Here is a 27,959-nt window from a genome sequence, read left to right as displayed (position 1 = left end):
TATATAAAATGTAAAATTTATTAAACTAACAAATGGTACAAGTAAACGCAAAGTAACAGATTGTTGGGAAATTAAAAACATAAAAGCTACATTTCAGTGTACAAACGATTCAACTCCTGCACTAAGGAGTGCAGAAAATTCCAACTAGCTCACTTGCCATGAGAGATTGCTTTAGATAAAAATTCACTTTAATTTCATGGGTAATCACACTTTTATCAAAGGCAGCAAATGACGAAGATTTTAATTCTTAAATTTTTTGGTCATTCTACATTTTCACATCATAGTTCTCTGCATTCCCTTGAGAATGGGCTGTTTCTAAATAGGAAAACTTTTATTTTTTAAATGCACCCAAACATTCTATTGGGCTTACATATCCTAGGGTTCGTCTGAAAATCATTTATGTTTTCTTTAGAAAGGAGGAAGGCATAGCACCAAAGTCTGCAAGTAGCGATAAAGATTTCTTTGTTTTTTTGTGAATCCTAAAATGAGATAAGGGGATCTTGCAACACACCCAGAGAGAGTAGTTGTTTTAAGAGCCTCGAAATGATGATACATTTGTTTTTTAAGTTTAAAAATTTAGTAACAAATCATTAAAAGGATTTCTCGTGCGTGCAGAAAAGCAGTGCGGGAAGAGAAAACAGAGAAAATTGTTGCCCGCTTTTTAAATTTCAGTTTCCGGGACACAATCATCAAAAAAATGTAAATCATTGTGAGAGTGGTGGAATTAAAGTGCGACAGTCAGAAAAATTAAAGAAAATGAAACATAGAATTATCAATTTCTAGAATTTGTAGGTACAACACATGGAAAGTGTTTTCTGGAGAAAATTGTGTAAACCTGTATTCTCATGAATCACTATGAATTTTCTTATGAATTAAATAAAAAAAATCTGTAATTTATTGACCCTATGCTAAAAATTAGAACAATTTTTAACCATGCGAGTAACAGGTAGATCTTCTTTTTCAAACAAACTTGAGAGTTTTGATTGATTATTGCTTTGATTTAATTTGACTCGTGAGGTAAATGGTTCATTCTACACCTTACACGGGTCTATTTTTGCAGAACTTCCTATAAGAATCCTCACAAGTCAAAAAACATGATTATCTAATATAGCACATGAGAATATTAAGTGAACTGTGTTAAAAACATTTTCTAGCTGTTTATTTGATACAAAAAATTACAAAAATAATTAACTCAAAACCGTAAAATTTAAAAGTATGGCCTGCACTGGGGCTTGAAGCGCACGCCAGTTTAATTAAAGTACTCACATCACAATTACAGAAAATCTCATTTTACATGAGAAGAGACTTGACCATCTACCTTAAATAAAAAATGCCGACTTAAGGGAGGCCCAGACTCCACTGATCTAACAGGAATGTGCATTTGGCCGGGCTTAAAAGAAATGCGTTTTTCTTATTTTTACCCTATTTCATTAGGAGCGAATGTACTGTTACTTCTCTCCTCACTTGTCTCAGTTTGCTTGGCTACATAGTTGATCAAACACGATCCAACAAGATTAATGCGAGCCTATTTAGACAAAATAATTTTTTTTTTTCCTGATTTTAGTAAAAACTTATTTTATTGTGCTTTGTGTCATTTTAAAGATTCTGCAACAGAAAGAAATTTTTGTTAAAAACAGTTTCTCTCAAAAGAAAGAGTGATGCAAGATTTAGGGCATTTTTTTAAATGGAGGCAATCAAGCTGAAACACACAAAGAAGGTCCGACTTTTTAAATAACTGACTAAAAACACTGAACTAAAACCATCTCCATACCTCGGTCGCCGAAAAAATCACAGAGAACAAATGAAGGCGAGCCAGATCAGGGCTTTTTATGCAGCTCCCAATTTGTTGCAAAGTGATGTTAGAGAAATGTGAAATCTCAATTTCACAAAATATATATTTTTTTTCATTTTTGGTTCTAAAAAATTCTTTGAGGATCTTACCAGCCACAATTATTGTCGATTTCTGATGAATGAAATTAATAAAATGTAGAAGCTCTTTAGAAATTTTAAAAATAATCTAGGATGAGCAAATGATCACATTCAATGCGAACTGAAATCAAACAGAAAATATAACAGCTGCTAAAACATATCAAAAATGATAATTGAGATAATTCTTAGTTTCTTATGACAACTATCCAAATGCGCAAATTTGATAAGATTTTAAAATAGAAATGCTCATTTCTCATTATTTGAGGGTAACTAAATCAAGGCATTAATTAAGTGGTTTCCAGAAGCAAGCTGCCCTTTTAATAATGCAAAATAACTCTCTTCAATCATGTGATCAATATCAGAAAGACATGAGCAAGGCCCGGGGAAAGGAGGTAGTAACTTAAGGACTTCCGTTCCTCGCATTATCAGATTTGCACTTTTGGATGGCTTTAGCTTCTAATCGCTGACAAATCACTTCCACCCACAAGATAAGGGGGAAAACAATGCTGCCGGAGAGACTATTACCCACAGCCATCTATTTTTCAGTCCAAAGACTGATGAATGTCTTACAAGGATGAGTGATCACGACGGCCAATTTTACAGCTAAAATATTGACACCGAAAGAAGAGCATAACAACTTAGCAACAAAACGAAATTTTTGACTAGGTGCATGGATGATGATCCATCAAATATGTCTTCCCGGCTCAGTCTTGAAAAATGCTTCAAAAGCTCTGGAGTTTTTGATGAGTATTAGCTGATTCTATTCTTGAAATTATTCATTGATGCTGTCTTGAAGTTCCTGAGAAAAAAAAGAAGAGAAAAAAAATTAGTTATTTAGAAAATCCTTTAAAAATTCCCTCCTTTTAGTAAATAAATATTCCTTTTGCAAGGAGTAGCCATAGAAAGTTGCAATTACACTTGTGAATAATATCACTTTTATTGATGGCAATTTACTGTAAAATTGAAAGAATTAAAAGTTGGCATGTATTGCAAGAAAATTGCTTCTTTTGCAATACATACTTTTGGCAATAATGTCAGGGAAAGAATGTAATAAATTGAGATCAAAAAGCAATTTCAACAAGATACAATTGAGCAAAACTCTTCAATTTTGATGATCCAGGAAATTATAAATATGAGATAAAAAGGTAATAAACTCGAAATTTTCCAGTTGAAAAAGGCTACTTGGGTGTTGGTAATTTTGAACAAAACTTGAATCAACGAAAAATTTGCTAAAAAATTCAATTTTCAGCCTAGGAACATCACTTTGAACTTCGTTGGAGCTGCAAAACTTCATTTTATTTTCAAATTTAGAACTCCTCTTGCTCCAAATCACATAATTGTTACTAACCTCTATTGTTCACTAGAGATTTAAATTCTTTGATGACACCTTCGGTGGTTGGATATCAACATTTGGTCTCAACAATGACATTGTTGACTCAATATGTAAAACATTTAATTTTTAAAGCAAATGTCATCTCTAGGACAATTGAGAGGCTTCAAAATTTGAAGTTTATGATTTATTTCACAAAGCCATTACACTTTCTGTTTTTGCAGCCTTTAAAAACAATTTTCACAGCTATATTCTGTCTCGAAGTGACAAGGATGAAACTAAGGAACTTAATTTGGCACTACTAAGCAACTATTCATTAAAGGTGATAATAGTTTTGCTTACTCAATGAGTTCTGGTAGCTCAGGAGCTCGACAAATGAATTTGTGACCGTAATGATGCTTTGCAGGAAAAGTCTTCATATCTGAGATGTATTTATCTCCTCTCTTTCGAACAGCTTCATGTAACTGAAAAAATATTTAAGATTATCAAAATTTGAAAATAACAAATATAATTATGTTGAGAGATAGTTAAAATGTTTTCTCTTCGAATTATCGTAATGATTCTAAAATTCTGAGAGCTCTATTAAAATTCTGTTTCCCATAAACTTGGTGGATGAATGACCTTCAACTTAACTTATTCCTTGCCGAGCTAAGAACAGTGTGCTGCAGTGAACAGAGGCTTGCACAGTTGCAGTTAATGCGAGAGGGGGAAATAGGGAAAAATAAACAAGTTGCGCAAAATTAGAGTTCTCGGCATTGTTCACAGCACTGGTGTCATGGAACATGAAAATATTTGAGCAAGGTGATGGAAAAGTTAAGGAGGTCAACTAGACTTGAAATTCTATGGAAATTATTGTACTGAAGTAGTATTACTAGAGTTGGGCCGGGTATCCGGCGATTATCCGGATTGCCGGATTATCCGGCCGGATACCGGATATCCGGCTCCGGCCGGATACGATTTTCGCGAGTATCCGGATCCGGCCGGATAATCGCGCTATCCGGTTTTTGGACCCGCCGAATAGTGCTTTTTTGGCCCTGAAAATTTCGATAAATTTTTGGTGGTATTCTTTCTTTTTTCTTCCCTATCAATACAATTTTCTGAATTTTTTCCTGAAACTTTTGACTTTTTTTCAGTCATGGTAATTGTTCGACCTTTATTACCGGAATAACGCACATGTTCTGCTAATTGACGCGATCGCAACGTAAATTCCTTTAGTCCGCGACCCGCGTGTTTCACTATGGAACGCCGTTAGTGTCAAAACCCTTTTCTTGCGCGCGCGGAATTTTTTTTGGCGCGCGGAATATTTTTCCGGCGCGCGGAATTTTTTTTCAGCGCGCGGAAAGAAAAAACCCGTTTTCGATGAAAATCTCTGAATTTCCGGATTCCGCGCCGGTTTTCGATATATTTGCGCCGTTTGTGTCAAAACTATTTTTGTCGGCGCGCCGCTTCAAATCTGTTCCGCGCGCGGAATTTTCGATATATCGATTCCTGCTCGCCGTTTGTGTCAAAACTATTTTTTCCGGCGCGACGCTCCAAATCTGTTCCGCGCGCAGAATTTTCGATATATCGATTCCTGCTCGCCGATCGTGTCAAAACTGTTTTTTCCGGCGCTGCACCAGAAAATAATTCCGCGCGCCACTTTTCCGATATATCGATTTTTCTGCGCGCGGAGAATACATATTCTCCGCGCGGCGCGGAACAGATTTGGAGCGTCGCGCCGGAAAAAATAGTTTTGACACAAACGGCGAGCAGGAATCGATATATCGAAAATTCCGCGCGCGGAACAGATTTGAAGCGGCGCGCCGACAAAAATAGTTTTGACACAAACGGCGCAAATATATCGAAAACCGGCGCGGAATCCGGAAATTCAGAGATTTTCATCGAAAACTGGTTTTTTCTTTCCGCGCGCCGGAAAAATATTCCGCGCGCCAGAAAAAATTCCGCGCGCGCAAGAAAAGGGTTTTGACACTAACGGCGTTCCATAGTTTCACTTTCATAGATGCAGGTGGAAATTCAAGGCCCGAATTTTGTTAGCTACGACCGATCGTGAGTCGAGTAAACTTAACCTCAAAAATCGCGACATTTTTCGCGCGAAAAAAGCACTATCCGGATCCGGTACTATCCGGATCCGGCCGGATACTTTTTTGAATTATCCGGTATCCGGATCCGGCCGGATACAAAAAACCGATATCCGGATCCGGTTCCGGTGACGCGAAAATTCCATTTCGGCCCAACTCTAAGTATTACTGTATACTTAAGAATGTTGACGTTTAGTTTGAAATGTATAAAATTAAAGAACATTTATGTTGATTTTTTTTCTTTTTTGAGTTATTTTTGGTTATTATTTTGAGTTATTGTTTGAGCACTCTGACAATGGTATGAAAGAGGGCCGAGGAGCATTTTCTGTAAATTGAGCACAACTTTAAGGCGCGAGAGCTCAGTATGGCTTCGAAACATTAGTTATCATTTCGTACCTACACTTTCAATTTTTGAATATTTATTACTATTTATGTCAAAACTGACATAAAAAACAGGGAGAGCATTAACTTACCAGTTTTCCTAATTTTAATGGGATAATTTTGTCATCTTCCGCATGGAGGATCAATATGGGAACTGTAGTTTTTAATAGATTTTTATCCGATGCAAAATATAAACCATGATCAGCAAGGGAGTCCAAGAAGCAGTAGTCAAAGTATGGAAGAAAACGGAACATCTGAGAATAAAAAGAACAAAGATGACTATCACATAGATTTCTTTAAAATAAGACACAGTGGATTATAACTATTCTAAAATTATATAGGGTTGAAGATAAAGATACTGGATTACTCAATGCTACATTGAAGATGCTAATTAAGCACTTGCGCTACGTTCTATGCGCTTGAAAATGTGAGTCTTCAGTAAATATGCAAGATCGTCCATTTAGTATTCCAACTTAAGGGTAAAATTTTAGGAGCCATGGCTGGCAATCCTGATTTTTGGGAGTCATCTACAAAACTTTTGGGGTAAAACTGAGTTATTTCAAATGTGGGCATGATGCGCTATCACAACTTCAAAAATTTGCTACAGATTGCGTCTGACTTTTTTTGGCATCTCATCTGGTTAGTGCTTCAAGTTTTTAGGCGCCAAAGCCTTATTACAAGATGCATTTTGAGCAAGGTGCTCAATGAAGTTAGGACACTGTGTCCACAGAAGTAGGAATCTTTCCAAGATTCTGTAATGCTAATCTCACCATTACTTGGGTCAAGAAAGGCTCAATTCGATGGGGATTAGTTAACTCCAAAGATGCAAAAAATTCCTTACATCAGGGCTTGTGAAAAAAAAGATAGTCTGTACCGTTGCAAGGAAACTCATCAACAAAGAAAGGTAGTAGAATTAGGATAGGCTGACAGAGAAAATTTCGGAAAGTTTTTTTTTGAGAATTTTTAGTGTGTGGTGTGTGGTGTGTGATCAAACATTTTAAGTGGTCTTCATTCTTTTCTTTACGCTTCAGAATTAATTCTGGATTTCTAATGTTCACCTTGGAAAATCCAGAAATTAATTCTAAAGCATAAAGAAAAGAATGGAGACCACATAAAATGTTTGATCACACACCACACACTAAAAATTCTCAAAAAACAATGAGCTCATATGAACTCTCAGAAGAGGGTACCTAATGTGAGAAATAATACCTGTGTTAGTGGGAACTCCCGTACTTCATCACGAATATTATTGAAAGGAGCTTCCAACATCAATCCAGCAGCAAGGATACCTTCTTCTTCCAACTCTGATACAAAATGACTAGATACTCTGTAAAAAAACAGGGCAAAAAATATAGGAAACTCCAGTCACTAAAGCATTATTCTTCGGTTCAGCAATTTGATTCATTGAAATAAATCACTTGGTTTTGAATTCTCATATTCAAAGACTTCGCCCCATGTTTTGGCCGTTCGAAACTGATTGGATTAGAACTGAAATGAACAGGTCTATTTTTAAGGTTAACAAAAACTCCAAAATTCAAAAACAAAAAAATACTTCCATCATAGATTACTGCCTTTCTACATGAAAAGGAACCTTAAATCACAGAGGAAAATTATTTAGTAGAGTGATCTAGTTTAGTTACGTCCAGAAATCAGGATTTAAGATTTCAACCGAGAACCTTCTCCCGTGTCCCAAAAAGTAAGTTGTGAATGACGCCAATGAACAAGAAGTTTAGTTCATTGAACATGACAAATTAAAGAATTTTAAATATATTTTTCACAAACTGATCCTTTGGATTAAAAACTTCACATTGCCATAGCTCTGATTTAGTTTGAAATTTTTGGGTATTCTTATTTCCTGAATATTTAAAGACTCCTCTGAGCAATGGTGTCAATAATTCGATGTTGAGTATTAATGGACAAAGGTTCTTTTCCTATAAATGTCGCTTTTTAGTGTTCAAGTGGAATTTTGTGATATATTTGTCTCAGATAATGAAAATATCATATTTTGTGGCTACTCACCCTGTTCCTAAGGAGTGACCCCAAACAAACAGCCTGTCGTTTTGGACTCTTTGGTGGAAGTATTTGAAAACGGCTTTTCCATCTGTCACAGTTGTATTCTCACTTAACTCTTCACCAATAGAGTCTGCGTAAGCTGTAAACAAAAAAGAAAAAGGCACGAAATAAATGAAAAGAAAATAAGTCAACGACTACAGGAAAAGATGGTTTACTAAACGTATGATACCTATTGTGAAGGCCTTGTGAACTTATTGCCTAATACCTTGCACAAAAATACAGAAGAGAGGGGCAAAAACAAGCATCCTTCAGGTGATAAATAAATTCAGCGTTTAAAATTTTCATTGTGTGATGTCAATATCAGCAGGACTAAGAGCCAATTTTATTCTGGAGCAAACTTCATGGGTAGATTTAGGAAAAGTTGTTACACAGGGGTAACGAGTTTCTCGTAAGTTTACAATGTCATAACTTTTCAAGGACTTTAGTTGCAAATCTTTTTTTTCAAGCCGAACCTAGAGCAAAATTTGAGCTTTGCTGATGAGATGCTTAGATAAGATTAGAGCCTTTCAGAAGTTTCAACAGGAGAAATTCCTCCTTAACAAAATTTTCAGATTTTTCATAGCCTGTCTTTGCACCAACTTTCGAACTGAAAAATTTCCTCTTAAAATCTGACACGGCAGCGGGGCAACATTCTTGGAAGCAGAAACCGTAAACATTACTTAAAAGTATGAAAAACTCAAATGCGTCTGTGTGGAAAATAAGTGGATTTGGGTGGCATACTTACTTCTATAGTCTACAGCTACTACATGGAAATTCAGTTTCTGGAACACTTTATAGAGATCAACACGATGAGAGGCAGCTCGTGTTCCTGAGTTGCCATGCATATAAAGAACTACAGGGTCCCCGTTTCTGACCCATTCATCAAAACGGTCTTTCTTCTCTAGTTTTGATAATTTATCCCCTTCTTCCGCCAAGTGCTGCGGAAGAATGTGCCTGTCAAAAACAAAAAACAATTAATATTGAGGTGACTAGTGAGGAGGAGGGTTAGAGGTGGTACATTAGGCTGTAAGGAATTACCGCGTCCTTGCCATTGCATTGATTGAAATTTTTTATTCCCCTTCGGTGGTTTTTTTTTTCAGTTGATAATAAGGCCTCAGTGTGCCAGAATGTCCAGAGTTTTCATTTCTTTCTTTCATCAATTTTAGCAATGACACCAATTTTTTTTTTTTTTTTTTTTTTTTTTTTTTTTTTTTTTTTTTTTTTTTTTTTTGGGGGGGGCGTAATACCAAAGAGATTTAAAAAATAAAATGTTTAGCTGCCAATGTTTTCATATTCAGAAAGGATACTAACACAGCAGAAAAAGGTGGATAATTTAGGAGAATCTATTATACTTTCTGAGCTTAGAAACTGTTTATAATTGATCACGTTATAAATGACCAGAGTGCAGAAAATTGGATTCAAGATTTACGTGTCACCTCCATAACACGACGATATTTTGAAAAAAAAAAAAAGAAATAATGATGCAAAAAGGGGGGAATGGTCTTGGTCTTACCAAGTGCCAAGCCGAGCACCATCCTCAGTGTCAATGTAAAAGTTCATGCCACCTTTAATGCCTGCTTGTGAAGGCTTTGCCAAGTCTACATTGTACGGATATCGAACTGTAAAATAGAAAAGAAAAAATAAAATTATGAGATGAAAAAATCAATTTCCAGAGTCCAGAGTGACTGAAATGAGAACCTCTTGCATTTGAATACAAATGCTTAGTCATACGAATAGACTTGAATGAAGCATTAAAATTATACTTCTCTTCTTATCTCGGAAAATCACGGCAGATTTCAAAAAGTTCGTGTTGGTTTATCATCGTAAAATAGGCAGTAAAAAACTTGTAACGTCAGAAATTGAGGTATGAATAAACCTAGTTTACGGATACTACGATGATAAGAAAATGTGGAACTGCGCACGCGTTACAGTGCGATATCAGCGGCAATCGTGATCTTCTGCCATCAAATCGAAGCGATACTGTAGAAGGCGCTCTGAGCAACTATTCCGCCACAGAGGTATTGCACAGTATCAGACGAAAATGAAGGCGCACTAACGTGTGTCGTTCACCACCGTGTAGGGAGACCAACTGATCCTACGAATCCTACGATAGGCGGCACCTCTTCGATCGAATTTTGAGGAGCTTGGCGCCAGAGGGTATTTACTGACGGGAGACTTGAATTTCAAATCAAATTTTCAAAATTCGAAAATTCAAGATGGCGGAACTGACCGAAAATAATGGCGTTTAGAATTCTTGACCATGCTAATTACCTGATTTTCCTTTAACTTTCTCTGATTTTATGGAGCTCATTTTCTGATGTGAAACCGAAGTTATCTCTCACTTCTTTGGGTTTGTCCTCGGGAAAACTGTACAGTTCTACAAAGTTCCAGACATGAATACCGATTTTTTTTCAAACAATTATTTGGCGCACATTCAAATGTTATATTCCAAAAGCGTTCCCGATGTTTTTATTATCTGGTCGATGAAAGCTCCTCCAGTATTTTGTTTCTGATTCAAAAATGTTTTTCAAAAGGTCAATACTGGCGGCGAAATTTGAAAACAAAAGCGTCTCTAATCGGTAGAAGAAGAGATTCCCGGTTTTTAAAGCAGATTCCCAGATTTTTTCCTTGACTTCCTCTGAAATTTTTCATTCCCTGATGATTCCCAGGTTTCCCCAGTCCTAAACACCATGATCTCTGAGGACTTTGCTCCGTGAGCGTTCAGTAATTTTGGAAACGGCTAGTTTTAAACCCCCTCCCCTCATAACCAGGAGTTATTTACGGGTAGGAAAAAGTTGTACTGTTACTCTTTGGAAAAACGCAGTAAGAACAGTTGAAAGTTTCCGAATTTCCTCCGATTAAATATTAGCTATTGAGAAAAGTTACGGATATCTTTCCTTAAAATTCCGAGTCGTCCCGGATGAAATTGCGAATAAATTACCCTAGGAAAATTCAAAAGAAAATGGTCGCTATTTTGTTCTTAAGAGAACTTGTACTTCATCAGAAGGATATGCAACGTCTGAGGATTCAACAGCGTTTTTCCTTGGCTCAACAATATATAAACTGTGCACCACGACTGAATTTAGCGAGGGTTGATCATATATTATTGAATTCGACATTGTTTTTAACGTCGCGTCACCAATGCTATTTGTTCTCAAGGTCGTTCAACACCGATTTCTACTCGGTAAAATCGCGGCCGGTTACCGGACTACTCGCTGCTTGGTAGAAAATTCACATGCGACATGCGACTGGTTTTCGGCTCGAAAGTGATTGTGAGCTGCGCATTCAGGGGTCAGGTTGGCAGCGACAAAGAAAAAATGGCTAGCATTATATAAAGAGTAACTACTGTTATTGGATCATTTAATAGAATCAGCTCAGTTACAATCCTTTCAAAACTGTGCATTTTTTTTAGTTTTTTTGCTTCAAAAGATACTAAAAAGGTGTGTGTGGTAAAAAAATTCACATGAACATTTACAACTTTTTTCGTAGAAAATCTACGAATATTTTCTATTCTAGGGATTTTCATATAGATACCTACACATTAAGGTGCAAAATTTTTACGACACTGTAATCGAGCTTGTTCCCTTCATTCTGATGGATGCTATCAAATTGGCTAATCCATAAAAGCATTTATCTGCCTGGGAAAACTAATAACAATATGATATTCCTAAGATGTCAGAAATGGCAGTGGCTCATGAAAAATATAGTTCAAATGGACTGCCAAACTCAAAAAAGGACACTATGTCTGACTCATACTAGAAACAACATATGTGCCATTGGTTTCCTTGAGTCTACGACATTCAACGAAGTGCCGTTGATGAACTGGACTCTTCCTAGAGAGTGCGGCGTCAAAACGATCGATATCAAAACCGCTCATTTCTTCTGGATGGAACCATCGAATATATCAAAATTCAAATACCTTAGTCAGTAAATCAGTCTATTTTTTCGCGTGATCAGTGCTCGCAAAAATTAAGGAGCGAGGGGGAGGGCGATCCTAATTACCCATGCCTGTCCTAATGTAACCCGCATGCCCGTGCGTTTTGCACCCCTGAAGTCTTGATCTCCTTTGTTATTTGTTTTTTTTTTTTCTTTCTTTTTTTTTTCTTTTTCTTTGACTAAACAAAACAAAAACCGGTCATCATTAAGGCGCCGTCAATGTAATCCCCGAAATTAATTTTTCTCGTTCGAGGTGGGTAGCGCGGAAAATCATTACTGCCCGGTTTCCAAGATGCTACTCCTCCGGTGCTCTTCGGATCGCGAACGGGAAGCTCGTTTGCTCGAAACTGATGAGCTCCTCGCAATCATTTTTTTAATCACTACTAGCGGCGTTACACGTTACGCTGCCGCCCGCCCGCGGCAAAAACCCTCATCCGCAAGGGGATAGCGTTGGCGTTGAGTGGTTCTTCCTCGACATACCACGACACTTAAATCGAACCTCGCGATACTGATAAACGGGGGGGGGGGGGGGGTGCGGTTGAACTTGGCATTGCGCAACGCCTATCGTCTCTTCCTCAAATCCTCGAGTTTCCTCGGATCCGCGAGTGGTAATTACGGCGTTACTCGCTAAAAGGGCGTAAGGCGCGTTGCTAATGAGGATATCTTCATGAAATAATGTCGTCGAGCACAAGAAATAGATATAATAGGAATAATAGGATGGATTTCGAGAAAATCAGCCTAACTGCTTTCCACGTTGCCTAATTTTCTCTCGTGATTTATCTTTCCGACGGAGAACTAAGCAATATACCTCCTCGATTATTTATCTGATTTTTTTTTTTTTTTTTTCAGATACCAAAGAGTATAAACTATAAACTAAATTTTAATAAAAAAAAAAAAAAAAAAAAAAAAAAAAAAAAAAAAAAAAAAAAATCTGATTTTGGTTAAGTGCATTTAATAGACCACTAGACAAGGTACGAATTTAAGTAATCTGGTACATGTTTCTTTACCAGAATTTCACGTAGAACACGATGCATACAATGGAAATTACTGAGACTAACTCATAACGGAGATATTAACGTTTTTATTTCACATTGGTTACGAGGAATTTGAACTGCCCGCTCACAAGAAACTCAAAGCTCTACGTGAGTCAAATCGCGCACTACAATGGTTTCAGCAAGCTTCTCAATCGAGCAATGTCCATTTCCCCCATGTGTTGTTCAAACTATTAGCAATTTGCTATAGCTGAGCCAAAGCGTCATGATTGAGGTTGCCAGATTTTTACATCGCAGAGACTGTCATGATAACGTTCAGCGCGCGATGTGAATAACGTAGAGCATTGAGTTTTCATGAGCGGGTGGTTTCAATTCACGCATCAAGAATAATTTAATTTCTTCATAAGGAGTTGCTTTCGGTAATTTTTGTTGTGCGCATCGTATTCTACGTGAAATTTCGGTGAAGAAACCTGTATCAGAATGCTGAAATTCGTACCTTGTCTAGTGGCCCATTACGGCGTTATTCGCGAAAAGGGCGTAAGGCGCGTTGCTAATGAGGATATCTCCATGAAATAATGTCGTCGAGCACAAGAAATAGATATAATAGGAATAATAGGATGGATTTCGAGAAAACCAGCCTAACTGCATTCCACGTTGCCTAATTTTCTCTCGTGTTTTATCTTTCCGACGGAGAACTAAGGTTTCAGGACATTTTGTCAACGATTTTTTGTCTGCGCACCTTTTTTGTCCAGTAGTTTACACCCACACGTAAAATAAGCAACGGTGACTTGGTTCAAGCGTTATATTTTAGGCGGTATGTAAAATTATATTGACAATATGGAAATGAGAAATTGAGAGAGAAGGAGGTATTTTTATGGTTGCTCGTTTTCTAAATGAAATGTTATTACTTTCTCCTTTTGAATCGTCTTATTAATTTGTCATTGGTGAATATTTGGTTTTATTTCTATCCTTAAAATATTTGACGTACAATATACCTTATATATGTATAGGTACTTTTTTATTTTTTCTTTACGAAATTATTACTTCATTTTGAAAACATTTATATTTTTAAAACGTGAAAAATATTTGTAAAACCTTTTCCAAGCGACATTAATCTCAACAAGCCGCAGTTGTGCCGACAGAAACTGCAAAAATTAATAAAAGAGGAAAAAAACCAAGAAGCACGCAATCTTTAGTTTTAACCCATTTGTACATCGATCTTTTAGAGTCAAATACGTTAAATTTTGAGCGTTTGGTTGCGCGTACACCTCGCTGCAGCATAATAAAAGCATAAAATGTAAAAGAAAAAATTAAAGTGCTTTGGAAATCATTAAAGACACGGAACCACCACTATTTAAAAAACACACATTATATTATTATTCTCCTTTGATAAATTGATATATATTTTTCCCCCATCAATTTAAAAGAGAATAATCAATGCAGAGTGTGCAAACATTTCAAAATCCTGATTTAAAAAACGCTGACTATGCGAGTATAAATATTAAAGCCTAACAGAGCGGAGCGGCGTGCTGCCAGCGCGAGAGGCTCACTGGCGCCTACAAACCTAAGTAGATACTCCACGCATTGCACAATGCTTGAAGTATCCACTTAGGTTTGTAGGCGCCAATGCGCGTTACGCGCTGGCCGCCCGCCCGCCGGCCGTGCGGCGGCGCCTGAAGCAACTATTTCACAACAGAGGTGTTGCACAGTATTATACGAAATTGAACGTATTAAGAATGACAGGCATCCATGCGCGGACAAGAAATCGTTGACGAAATGTCCTATAACTAGAACTAAGCAATATACTACCTCGATTTTTAATCCGAGTTGTTTTTTCAGATTACAAAAAGTATAATACTATAAACTACATTTTAATGAGAAAAAAAAATCTGATTTTGGTTAAATGCATCTAATTACGATGTTTCTTTAGCTCTTTCTAAAGAGATTCGATGGTCCATTGATTAATAATCGATTATTTCTGGGTCTCAGGACATGCTCCCAAAAAGCCCTGAACATTGCATCGGGACATAGGGCCTAAATCCTAATGACAATGCGCATATCTATTAGCGGACAGCTCCGTTTGAGATCCGCCTTCAATTTTACCACTTAGGCAACAAACATGCCGCATAGAGCGAAAAGTTATCTATTCGAAAAATACATATTTTTATCAATCCATTACCGTTGATTACTTAACTCGATGAACGATGTTGTTAACCAATTGGTATCGTCCATCAGGAGCTCACCTTCAATCCCAATCGCTTCCAATGCGGTTGATGCCAGCGTTCGAGTTTGACGCTTATCACCTTCTTTACATGGTGACAATTTTTCTATCGTAAAGGTCTATGTTAAAACAAATTCCTTTTAAATTTGATTTAAATACGCCTAACCAACTACCTTAAGTAACTTTTACAGCGACGCAAGCAAGTAAAATCTTATTTTCTAACATTTTCAACCATTTGCACGCGATTTCTGGCATTTTCTTTAATTTCTCACGGCTTTATGAGATCCCAGGTAGCTGAACCAATCAGAGATGAATCCTAAATGAAGGTCACCTATGAAGTATGAAGGTACTACAGTGTCATAGTCGGGTCACATTTTACTGACCGTTCTCCCGTTAATCAACCCGAGAAAAATCTGTGGCGAAAGGATCAACTTACCAAAATTAAGGAAGAGGAACATCCGTTGCATGGTGTATGATGTCTTCCATAGTATTGGAACGACAACAAACAATAGAAAAAGAAGCGTCAAAATGACGTACAGCGTGATCAGACTCCATCTGAAACAAACGGATACATGTTTCTTTAGTGTTGAATCAAACATAAGAAGGTAAAACCACTTATGCCCCTGACAGGGCCGGATTTACATACTTGCCGCACATGGGCCGCCTGTATTTTGCCGCCCCCTTCTCATTCGTTTCGAAACAGCAATAAAAACCATCAAGTAAACGTGCCGGAGGGGGAGGGGACGGAGGGGCACATAAGACGCGGTTTCTCGTGTTGGACACATTTTTTGCGGAAGCCCTGTCAACAGTACTAACAAACTATCTCTGTGTGAACAAGGGCTCTCATGTGTAAGAAATGAACGAAAAAAGTATACAAGAACAAACATAAATAATGATTTTAACTTTCGCCGCGCCGCGCTGACCGCACTGTGTTTGGCGCAATGCTTGAAGTATTCATGCGGTCTTGTAGGCGCTGTGCGTTTCAAGCGGACCGCTGCTTACCGCACTGTGTTTGACGCAATGCGTGAAGTCCCCGCTTGCCCCCCAAAAACGAAGCCAGAAACAGGGAAAGGGGGAAAAAGGAAGTAACGAAGAAAAGGAGAAGGAGAGACGCTTAAATTTGGTAATTATTCACGATGAAATTGACTCAAATTGCATATTACTTAGATGCTTCAAAAATTCGATAATTTTCGGGGGAGGCCCACGGACCCCCCTCCCGTCCAAGATGTCCAGTTCCGCCAATGCAAAGAGTTCTCTTGGTGACTTACGCGCCGTTTCCCAAAACACAGCTGCTTCAAAGCCTAAACCAGTTTATCATACTTATTCGACACTTTCCTCGTGCATAATGCATCAACTTAGTTTCCTGACGTAGATAGGTACTTGTGTAACACGCACGAAAGCGCCCTAGATAGTGGCTCCTCATCGCGAACTGTAGTCCACTTGACAACGCGGTCGGTGCGATGCGATGAGAAGATCCATCGCTTCCTGGTGGCAAATTGAGTTTTTACGAAAATGCGGCGGCGACAATGAAGGCGATCGCGCTGGAGATGCGCGAGCGATCGGACGCGTCGCGATACGTGCTTCATGCTCGCGGCGGCGGCGCGGGAAAACGCGGTAATAGTCCAGTCATTCTAGCCAAAAAAAGGGCCTAACCTCGGACAAATTAGCACAAACTTCTCTTGTGCTTTAAAGCGCTCCAAAACATGTCTGGAGCCCCCCAAAAAAAGTTTACCATTAGCCCCCCTCGGGAACACAGTCAAAATTGCTTATAACAAAATGGCGGCCGACTGAAATTACGTGTAAATTGATTGTTGACTTCGTCAGCGTTTCCCCAATTTTGCGTGATTCTAGTGCATCCAGTGAAAAAAATCATTCTTGTCATTTTTTTAGAGTATAAAATTCTGCTTACAAACATGTATAAGTTTTTTTAATTTTGACTTGTTGGTGCCGAGCTACGAGGTCAGACACCGAAAAAAAAGGCTAGAATTTTCTTGAAATTTCAAGTTTGGTTTGTAACTTTTAAGATACAGTTTTGGCAGAATTTTTTCTCTCAAAACTGTTGGCACCAATGGAAAGAGCGTGAAATTTTCTTTTCAAAACACATATTACATCAAAATTTTACTGAAGGTATAAGACCTTTATAGGGCCTTTATGGAATTGTGTCAAATTCGACATTTTTTACTTTTTGTAAATTTTGGCTTGAATTTCGATTAATGTGACCCTTTTTCACGTATATTCGACTATTTTTGAAATAAATTGTGTTATTAATTTAATAGTCATGGTACATAGTAAAGGAAGAAGCACCTTAGAGCAAGGATGGTCGACCGGGGGGGGGGGGGGGGGGGGGGCATATCTTATCCGTTCACTGTTTGGACTATCGCAGCTAAAGATTCTAAGAAAAAAACGGCAAAACACCTATTTGTCGGCAGATTTTCATGAAATTTGGTGTACCCCGGTATGTCGATCTAGGAAATTCGAATTTGACAAATTCAAGATGGCGGAAAAAAGATGGCGGCAATAATTTGTTAGATACCTGTTTATCGACTGATTTGCATGAAACTTAGTATAACCCTGTATTTAGCCCTAGAGAATTTGAATTTGATGTCGAATTTAACCAGAATTAAAATCAAAGATGGTGGGAAGAAGGTGGTGGCTATAATTTTTTAAAATTAAAGATGGCGGGTACAATTTGAAAACTACCCATTTATCGGCAGATTTTCATGAAACTCGGTGTATCCTGGTATTTTGATCTGGTAAATTCGAATTTGACGTTACTTTCAGTCTGAATCAAATTCAAGATGGTGGAAAAAAGATGGCGGCCTTAATTTTTAAAATATCTGTTTATCGGCTAATTTTCATGACATTGAATATTACCTAGTATTTTGACCAAAGTTTGTCAGTTTCGGTTTAAAAATTTATAATATAAGGTAATAAGACAGGGTAAAAAAGTAATTGTGGGGCTCGGAGGACAAGGCGCCCAAGTGCAGGTTTCGAAAAATATGACACATTTTAGTGGTTCCAACTAATTCTGGGTTTGAAATAAAGTTGTGAAAAATTCACCGGAAGCATCCAATGCTTAAGCATCAAGATGTGAGTTTGAACTCTCTTCCTGCCATAAGAATGTGTATAATAGTTAGCAACTTTAAACATGTTTTTCTCGTAATAGCACTTATGCGCCTCGTCCTCCAAGCTGTTTAATTGAGAGTATAAGTGTTAAAATGCAATTGTTTTAGTATCGTCGAATATTTAACTGACAAAGATTAAGAAATACAAAGCCGAGTAATGAAATAAAAGCTCTGCTAATTTTTTACTCGGTCTATTGAAAGCTAAATAATATTAAATAATGTGCGAAATGTCGCATATTCGGCTGACAAGATGCCAAGGGCAGTAAAATTTTAATGTTTTTATTATTTTCCTTCTTATTTACTTACAATTAGATACCCTCATTTCACACGAGCCTGCGGTACGTCACGTAAAGCATAGGTGCATACCCCTCTTTCCTGTTGACAACCCCGCCCCCCACTGACATCTGTACTTTCGTTATAATCCTTGTTCGCGCTTACGCTACAGTTGGCCGCCCAAAAGTTCCAAACCTTCAATGGTGTATTGATTTTATCATAATAATTATTAGTTCTACTATTAATTCCTCCGACGCAAAAACACCCGCTCCCCGAGCTGCCGCCATTACACAGCCCAATCCCTCACGTAAAGCGCTTCGCGGCGCGGCGGCTGTGCTCGCATCGTAATAACTTCCCTCATATGTGAGATGTCCCATTCCGCAATGTTTTTAAAAATCCTTGAATGTGCCGATTTCGCCAAGCTCTGTCCTATTCGTATATTTTTATGTGAGAGTATGCATAAATACGATGAAAATTGTCTTCACTTTGTATGCGTGAAGTATCCGTTAGTTCCGTACTGGCGGTCATATATCCATTAGCGCTCTTTGTAGAAAGCAGGGAGGAAGAGGTGGGTCAGTTTCCCCTCCTATTATTTATTTTATAATACGTTAATTCATTTTTGCTCTCCAGAAATGATTTAAATAACTTCTCACGATTGATGGAATATTTGCTGTATTGATATGACCTTTTCAGGGATGGTGTTTTGCATAGAAACTCAATTTTCTGTAAATATTGCCATTTTTTACAATTTTAAATAAAGCCGTGTCAAACCCAAAAATGATGGAAATTTTTGGAACAAGGTACCCTCTCTTATTGTAAATTTTATGTACTTTTACGTGATCACAGTGGTTTTTTGATCAAACACTTTTAAAAGGCTTAAAAATTAGGAAAATCGAGCTAAAAACGGTCTTTTTTAAAAAAAATGTCATTTTTGATCCCAGAAGAAATTATCCTACCGGCAAATATAATTACTTTAAAGGATGTTAAACACACTATTCTAGACCAAAATTTAACGTACTTTTCAGTTACATCATTTATTTTAACTTTAAAGCTCACTTTAAAGCGGTAAAATCTCAAAAATAACTAAAAAATTACATTTCATCATTTTTTTAAAAACTTTTTTTAAACCGAAATTCAGTGATAAGACCCCTCAAAAAGGTTTTACGGCAACTTTCAATTGTCCTATGTTATAGGAAATTTCATGAACTTTTCATCTCGCACCTTGTTTTCTTTCTTAAATTCCTTTTAACACGTGAAAAATAAGAAAAACAGCGGGAAAATTTTTTTCGGGTAAATTGCAATTTTTCTCAACATTGCCTCTGCATTTTCACGAGAGACGCCAAAAATACAAATAAAGGTACATTTCTTACATAAAATTTTACCAGCTTTTTGCTGATTACCATGGTTTGATGAATAAAATTGTTTGCAGCCATGAAAAACCACAGAAACCTGAGACAAAGCCTTGTTATTGAATAATTTGTAAATTTTTACCATCTCAAAAATTGGCTTCTAAGTACACTTAAATACCTTCAAAAATTTATTCATTGACATTTTTTTCTCTTTCATATGCCATTACATTGGTACCATAAAGTTTACTTCAAACAAAAATTACTAAACTTGAAAATTTTGGGTATATGTTAAGAAAAATGTTCGTAACCGAGCAGCTGGGTTTTCCAATAGACAACTTTAACGTCATATCTAACCCTCTTTAAAAAATTCGAAACAGTAATTTTAGGTATGCAATTTTTGGGAAATTTTATGCACTAAACGATTATTACCATCGTTGAATCGTATTCTCAGTTTTTAGCTGTGAAGAAGTCGAAAATTGTTGAAATTCTGAAATTTCTAGAGAAATCAGTTTTCAGCGTAATTCCCTTAAATACGCTTTTCAGGTACATGTTGTAAAATTTAAAGGAAAAACAGTGTGTTATTCGTCTTGAAAATTTTATCACCTTTCTAAAAAGTATATATAAGTTATACTTTTGTCGAAAAATAATTCATCGAAAGCGCTGGAAACGGAAAAAAACAACTGTATTTGTTGTTAAATATTGACTTCATACTTTTGAATGATTCGTCTCACAATGAGGTCATATAAGATGAAAAGGTAAAATGAATGAGTATACTTACGTAAAATTTAGCGTACTTTTCAGTGGTGCCGTTGTTTTTAACCTTAAATTAATTATTTTGACCTAAAATTGGTGAAGAACGCGAAAAATCGTGAATTTTCAGCAGATTTTGCCGGTTGTTGTTTTTAAATATTAAAATTCGGAAAGAAAAAAATAAGAAAAGCCTAAGTTTTGTATATGATTCTTAATCAAAATTTTATGATCTTTCAAACTGATGTGTTGCAATTTTTTGTTTGACGCATTATTTTTGAGTTATAAAGGGAAATCCGTATGTACGTCCTCTTTGAAAATCGCCGTAAGCCGCCATTTTGAAAAACTGCGATTTGACCACTTTCCCGGTGGAATTTTTTGGTAAACTTTTTTTTCTGTCTTATTGGGTACCTAGAGACCCTATATCCCAAAGGAAAAGTTTGTGCTAATTTGTCCGAGGTAAAAAGCTAGAATGACTGGACTATAACGCGGTTAGCGCCGGCGCGCGCGCCAAGTCTCGCCCAATGTCACGGAATATGCTTCGCGAATACCCGATGCGGATAGCGAATACCCAATGCGAATACGAATGCGAGCAAATCATACGGGAAGTCGCTTTACATTTTCCACTTCCCACTCCATCTCATTCGTCACGATAAGAATTCCACCGCTACCCGGCCCCTGCCGTGTCCGACTATCCGAGCCAATGAGTCATCTTACGCTGGGTGGGTCACTCACAGCTGTTTCTGCCGGTCAAGCGTCCAGATATTGACACGAGAAGATCCTCGAGTACCGCTATGGAGAGCACTTGGACACCAGATCTGCCGTGCTGAAGAAAAACGCCGTATGAACCTTCAGGCGTTGCCAAATTTCCTATGATGAGACACGGATTTCCAGGTAAACTTATGAATATTTTCCTTCGGAGTTTTTAGATAATTTTGTTCGCAATTTCATCTTAAATTCCTGAAAATCTCAAGGAAAAAGATTCATAACTTTCCTCAAAATGAAAGTTTTATTGAAGGAAATTTGGCAACTCTCGAATGGTCATACGGCGTTCTTCCTTAGCACGGCAGAGATGGTCCATTATCCCTCCGTTAAGGCATAAGTGGATCCGGACACCTCTAAAGGGAGGGGCGGATTTTTTCTAGGCCCCACTCCATCCACCGGGGGGAGGGGGGGGGGGGGGGGTTATTAGGTGGGTATGGATCACATCTTACGTCAAAAGGTGGGCCCGGATGGCTTCTCCCAGATATACATCAGAATTTTTAAGTATCTCATTATGCAGTTTCTGTCAATTTCGACGTGAAAAAATTGCCAAGTTTAAGCGCCCTTCTTTCCTTTTTCCTCCGTTTTTTCCTTTCTTCCTTCTTTATTTTGGGCAAATGGATCCTCCCGGATCTTTCTATGCGTTAAGGTACTTTCTGTCCTTGTGTTGAAGGATTCACCGCGAAGAGTCCTAATACGTCTACTTACGGACTAAATTACAAGCAGGACTTCTGCTGAGGTTAATGGGAAAGTTTACAGAGAACATCCCGCACAGCAATTCATTTAGGAACAACTGGAATCACCGTTACGACAACGAGGACTCCAACTTTCAAGATCAGAATTCTTGCATGGAACGAGAATTTTCTATTAACTCATTTTATTGTAATCCCAGGTGGAGACCGCTGCGCTAGTGAGTACACTATCATATCACGCTGCGTGGGAATGTCATATCACATCATAATACTGACAATGAATCATTGTGTTGTGTAGAAATAAAGATAAAGCCTTCAGGTGAAAGAGTTTCTCTCTCTCGAACCCTCGCCTCGGCAAACTCACGATAATTAGCCTAGGTCTGTGTGTACGATGGGAATGATAGTTGATCGTTCAAAGGTCGGTCTGGTGACCTTTGAACAGCAATCAATACACGCATTTTGCTGGTAATTTCGAAATTATTCCTTTCCTCTTCGCTCTTCGCTCGCCGAAGAGAGTACACCGGCGTTTAGATAAAAAGTTTAGTAATCTCCAAAACCAGGAAGTCGAGTCCCAAACCAGACCAAGACTCACAATGTCAGATCAGTTCAATCGAACCGCCCCACGCCGCCCGTACGCGTAAGCTGCGGTGTTGGTAGTTCAGGAGTTCAAAACCGCTGCGAAAATTACGGAATTTTTATTTTCGAGCTCTGTGAAACCAGTTAAAATATGTGTACGTCGATATTCTCATTAAAAATGTATGAGCATGATTTATGCAGATTTTCAACGGTTTCAGCTGAAAATCTCAGTCTTGACGCACGCAGGACAGCTCCGCGCACGAGATGAGATTGACGTCATCGTGGGTGGAACTGTAGGATTCTTTTTGGCGGGAAGGCAGAAGAGCACCTCACCAAAGGGTGTTTGGGGAAAATTTCTCAGCTCCAAAAGGGGGTCCAAGGGCCTCCTCGGATGTATTTTGAAAATTGAGACGTCCTACGCTGCCGTGTCAAGGAAGAACGCCGTATGAGCCATCTGACGTTGCCAAATTTCCTTCGGTAAATCACGAATTCTCGAGGAAATTTTTCAATATTTTTCCTCCTATTTTTCAAATAATTTTGTTCGTAATTTCACCGTGAAAGTTCTTAAAAATTTCATAGCGAAATATTCATAGCTTTCCTCAAAAACAAATATTGTATCGAAGGAAATTTGGCAACTCTCGAATGTTCATACGGCGTTTTACCTTAGCACGCGGTAGTACGGGAGCATACATAAATACACCCTCGCGTGGTAATCATTCACTTTTTCGAGAGCCATTGGGAACGTTCCCAGGAATTCCCATTTCCCATTACTGGCAGTAGCGTATCCCGGGAAGGAGGAATGTTATGGGGGTTTGAACCCCATAATGAAACCTTTTCCCCCAAAAAGCGTCATCGTGATTTCAGGAATCGTTTGCATTTTAACTCTCCCCCGTCCCCATGATTTTTTTACCTTGAACCCTTTCCTCCATGAAAAATGTCAATTTTTCCCAGTTTTTACTTTCTCGAAAACTTTGATCGCTGAAGGGCTACAGGTAAACGAATTTTGGTGCTTAAACCGGTGCAGCAGATAAAGTTATTTCCTTAGTATTTAACTCAAGATCAAGACGATTACCTCAGTCACACAAATAGACATTCATTACAGCATTCAGTTAGATGATTATTGTTCCAAGCCCTCAATCTCTAGAGATACTAATTGAATCGAGGTATGCGAAAACGTCCGATGTCCATTTTTTTGGATTTTGAGTTTTTTGGCTTAACGTCATCTTCGAGGGTAGGCGCATCTATGTGTAGACGGATTTGACCTGTTTTTTGTTTTTTCACCCCCATTTAGGGGGTTGAACCTCAAAAGTATGCGAAAACGTCCGATGTCCATTTACGAGGGTCATCCAATGTGGTTCCCTACCTCTTATCTTCCAAACGGAAAGAGATAAATCAAATCGGTAAAAAAGCTCTTATAAAGCATACTCTAAGCTTTAAAAGAAGCTCAAGTTTTTGAAAATTGGTCGAGGGGTTCGCGAGGAAACTTAATTTTACTGCGACAACTTCCTGTCGCCGCGCGCCCACCTTCGGAGTCTGGATGCGCGGAGAGTTGATTATTTCAGACTTGGGTTTTCGCCGCTGAGCATCATATCAAAAAGAAATTTGAAGGTTTTTATTGAGTAGACCTTACCTTACTTTTTGACGTAGTCTCCGCCTCTGTTTTGACATTTCTGGTGTCAATATTGCAGCTTCTTGATGCCTTCCGCGTAGAGGCTGGCTCTTGTCTTGGCACCGGAATCCGTCATTGACAGCGCTCTGTACTTCCGAATCATTCGGATTCCGCTTTCCTTCGAGGAAGTTTTTCAGCTCAGTGAACAGACGAAAGTCACATGAGGCTGAATCGTAAGAGTACGGAAGATGGAGGGAAATTTTCTTATGCAAAGCAACTGATTCGGAAGTGTAGAGGGCTTGTCAATGACTGGTTTCGGTCCCAAGACAAGAGCCAGCTTCTACGCGGAGGGCATCATGAAGCTGCAATATTGATACCAGAAATGTCAAAACAGAGGCAGGGACTTCGTCAAAAAGTAAGGTAAGGTCTACTTAATAAAAATCTTCAAATTTCTTTTTGATATGATGCTTAGCGGCGAAAACCCAAGTCTGAAATAATCGACTCTCCGCGCATCCAAACTCCGAAGGTGGGCGCGCGGCGACAGGAAGTTGTCGCAGTAAAATTAAGTTTCCTCGCGAACCCCTCGACCAATTTTCAAAAACTTGAGCTTCTGTTAAAGCTTAGAGTATGCCTTATAAGAGCTTTTTTACCGATTTGATTTATCTCTTTCCGTTTGGAAGATAAGAGGTAGGGAACCTCATTGGATGACCCTTTAAATTCTGCGAAAACGGTACATGATAGCCCATGATTTTTGTTTAACAACCTGTATAAGTAATCGAAACTTTCCCAATCTTTTTTCAATTTTTAACTTGTTTAAGACGCATTTCAAAACCATTTTACTGACTGTAATTTTTTTATAGATGGAAAGTCATGATTAATGCTAAAGTTTCCGTCCGGTAAATGTATTACTCCAGTATTTGTCTTGTTCTTTCTCCTTAGCATGAGTTTTCCTGTTAAAAAGTTCACACTTTATTTTGTTTAACATCGATTCACCCTACTATATATAATTACACTCGATTTTATGCATTCTAGGCAATCCTAGAGTAGAGCAAAAGAGTGGAGTGGTTGCGCGGACTGCACCGCCCCGGAAAATCCATTTTGAGACGGTAACTTTTGCAACGCTGGGGTGCCGTCTCGTTACGCTCTAAGGACAAGCTTGATACACGAATTTGTAGCATTTTGAATCTACATTCATTTGAAAGGATCTACTTACTTTAAAGAATAGCTGAACAACAGTTACAAGCAAAAAACCATTAAAAAACGAAATTTTGAAAATTTTGGGCTATCTATGAGAACCCTGTAATGACCGCAATTTTCATCAGAAAAATTTCAAAACCGGGTTAAATAAGACCGAATTTTTATCTGCTTTCATGTGAGATCCACAAACTCTGTCTTAAAATCAACGGCTTTGGCGATAATAGCCGTTAAAACGAGAGAATAACCTATTTTTGACCGTTTTTTATCGGGGGGGGGGGGGGGGCTTAGAGGGGTCCCCATGATTGTTCGAGGGGGCAATTTTGGATTCTCGTTGAGGTCCCGCTATAGATGAGAAATTAAATGAGAAAAAAAGTTCTGCTCCCAAAACATGCGATGGTAGCCGAAAAACGAGAGAAAATAACCGATTTTTGACAGTTGTTTCGATTATGGAGGGGTTTTTGGGGGGATCCCCATGATTGGTCGAGAGGTCAAATTTGGATTCTCGTTAAGAACTCCCTATAGATGAGAAATTATATGAGAAAAAAATTTCTGCTCTCAAAACGTGCTCTAGTAGCAGAACAACGAGAGAAAATAACCAATTTATGACTGTTTTTTTGATGTTGGGGGTTTTCGGGGGGGTTCCCATGATTTGTCGAGGGGGTAAATTTGGATTCTCGTTCAGGACCCTCTGAAGATGAATAATTTCACCCTACTTTATATAATTCTAATCGATTTCATGCATTCTAGGCAATCCTGAACACATATCTTGAGGGGCAATCTCAAAGTATGCGAAAACGTCCGATGTCCATTAATTTTCTTCTTCCGCCGTCACGTAACTTTCACTGAAGCCTCGAAGAAAAGAGAAATATTTTTTTTTGTGTTACTGGAGGTCTGACATTATGTTTTACTCTAGTTCAAAGGTTTTTGGAGAGGTCAAAAATAATGGTTTTTGGGCAGATTTTTGCAATGTATGCGAAAACGTCCGATGTCCAAAGCCCTTTTTTTAAAATTACTCAGCACTGATTGGGAGTTGGAATGGGACACAGTTGTGTGCCTTTTCTACAACCCTTTACTAAGAAACACATGCCTTGATTTTCTTCAAAACGCCGATTCTAAAGGCCTCCACAGTTTTTTGCGGTTTACCAAAAGTTGATTTTTTGGACATCGGACGTTTTCGCATACCTCGATTCAATTGGAACGTGGATTGAGTAATGCAGGCATCCGGAGTTCCAGGTAAGTATACGTATCACGGGTGAGCATGAGCAATTATTGATCCAATGATCATAAGACCTGACAAGTAGGCGTCCATATTAGAGATGGGGGACGGGAAGTAGGGTTACATTTATAAGATACAGAACTGCAGTACCGCCCAAAATGAAGCATTGGAGCGCTTGAACTTGATACCACACTACCGCGCAAAGGATAAACGCTTTAAAAGCATTCAAATGTTGCTATTCTTCCTCACATATGATGAATTTGTTGGGGACAACATCAATTTTTCCCCTTTAATTATGCACAGAATTGTATTTGCAATCTTCGGTAGCACAATGACGTAAATTTTACAAACCAAAACATTGTAAAAACCTCGTAAAAAAAATAGTAAAATAGACCAAAAACGAAATGCCTGCGAGGTATTTTTTACGAAGAAAGTTATAAAAAGTACGAATTGCCTTACTTACTTTACCTTTTACGTCACAAATGTTTTAAAGTGAAATTCTTGACCTCTGACTGTTTACGACTTCTTTACTGAGCTTTTCACCGTAAAAATTTCAAAGTTTTACATTTTTCCCCGATTTATTTTAGAAGGTGTGCTACTAAGGATTTAGGGTTGCATATCTCAGAATTTTAGACGAATGTGCTTATACTCATCTCAATCATAAATATTATGCGAAGAGATTTTTGGCAACGTTTAAACGTTCATACGGCGTTTTTCCTTAGCTCGGAAATGAGTACAAATCAGCACCATAATACATTAATACATGTTTCCGCAGTCAAAGTTCACGCAAAACACAGCTTACGCATTGAAGAGAAAAGGGTGTACATAAAGGTCTTTTATGGTCCTGATTTTGGTAAAAAATTAGAGTGCTGAGAAAAGAGCTTTACATGACGACTTTTACTTCTACTCATCAGTACATCAGAGCAGTTACTTAACATTGGCATATTGAGAGCATAACAATACCGCCTTACTGACAATTTTGGCAAATGGGAGTTAGCGATTCGCCGTATTTTACAGTATATAATGCGCAAGCGATAATTTTAGTTTGTTTCTGATTCTGTTTTGGGACGCTTCAATGACGCTGCAATTTATGAAAAAATTGTAAATCGAACCTTTAAGTGACAAAAATAGCGAAGTTTTCTCTTCGTTTTGCAAAACTGTCGGTTTGAAAATAGGCTGTATTGTTCGTCAGCCATCGATATGGATCCTTGCATTTCATTTACCTTGAGCATGCTTACTTTTTCAAAGGTTGACGCATCACAGAGCAGTTTAAGATTGAGACTCTGACGGCCATTTAACAGATCCGACAGTCACCGAGAGTAGTTAAAGTCGGAACAAAGTGGTCACTGTCGAACGGTCAACGCTTGTGAACCTCAAACATGGAGTGACACAGTCGTCGTAAAGATACAAACAGAGACATGAGCATCAATACATTAACACTTCGCGACAGCAGTGTCAAGGTATAATGGTAGGTTGAACTTGTTTATTGTTTCG

At 38.1% G+C, this 27,959-nt stretch overlaps 1 protein-coding gene across 2 annotated transcripts in view; it reads right to left on the bottom strand.

Annotated features, from left to right (window-relative positions):
* Window positions 1-27,959, bottom strand: part of LOC109043760 (lysophosphatidylserine lipase ABHD12) — a 43,030-nt gene continuing 15,071 nt past the window's right edge. For both annotated transcript variants that reach the window (XM_019061068.2, XM_019061069.2), the window contains 8 exons: window positions 15,356-15,474; window positions 9,284-9,389; window positions 8,516-8,724; window positions 7,738-7,870; window positions 6,928-7,045; window positions 5,811-5,972; window positions 3,602-3,723; window positions 1-2,728 (listed from right to left, as the gene is read on the bottom strand). In XM_019061068.2, the coding sequence (XP_018916613.2) occupies window positions 2,680-2,728; window positions 3,602-3,723; window positions 5,811-5,972; window positions 6,928-7,045; window positions 7,738-7,870; window positions 8,516-8,724; window positions 9,284-9,389; window positions 15,356-15,474 (1,018 nt within the window). In that variant the 3' untranslated portion in view covers window positions 1-2,679. The remainder of the gene's footprint in view (window positions 2,729-3,601; window positions 3,724-5,810; window positions 5,973-6,927; window positions 7,046-7,737; window positions 7,871-8,515; window positions 8,725-9,283; window positions 9,390-15,355; window positions 15,475-27,959) is intronic.

This window comes from Bemisia tabaci, chromosome 4, assembly GCF_918797505.1.
Source record: "Bemisia tabaci chromosome 4, PGI_BMITA_v3".
NCBI lineage: Eukaryota > Metazoa > Arthropoda > Insecta > Hemiptera > Aleyrodidae > Bemisia > Bemisia tabaci.
Note: the sequence above shows the minus strand (reverse complement) of the source record. Positions and strands in the feature narration are given on the sequence as shown.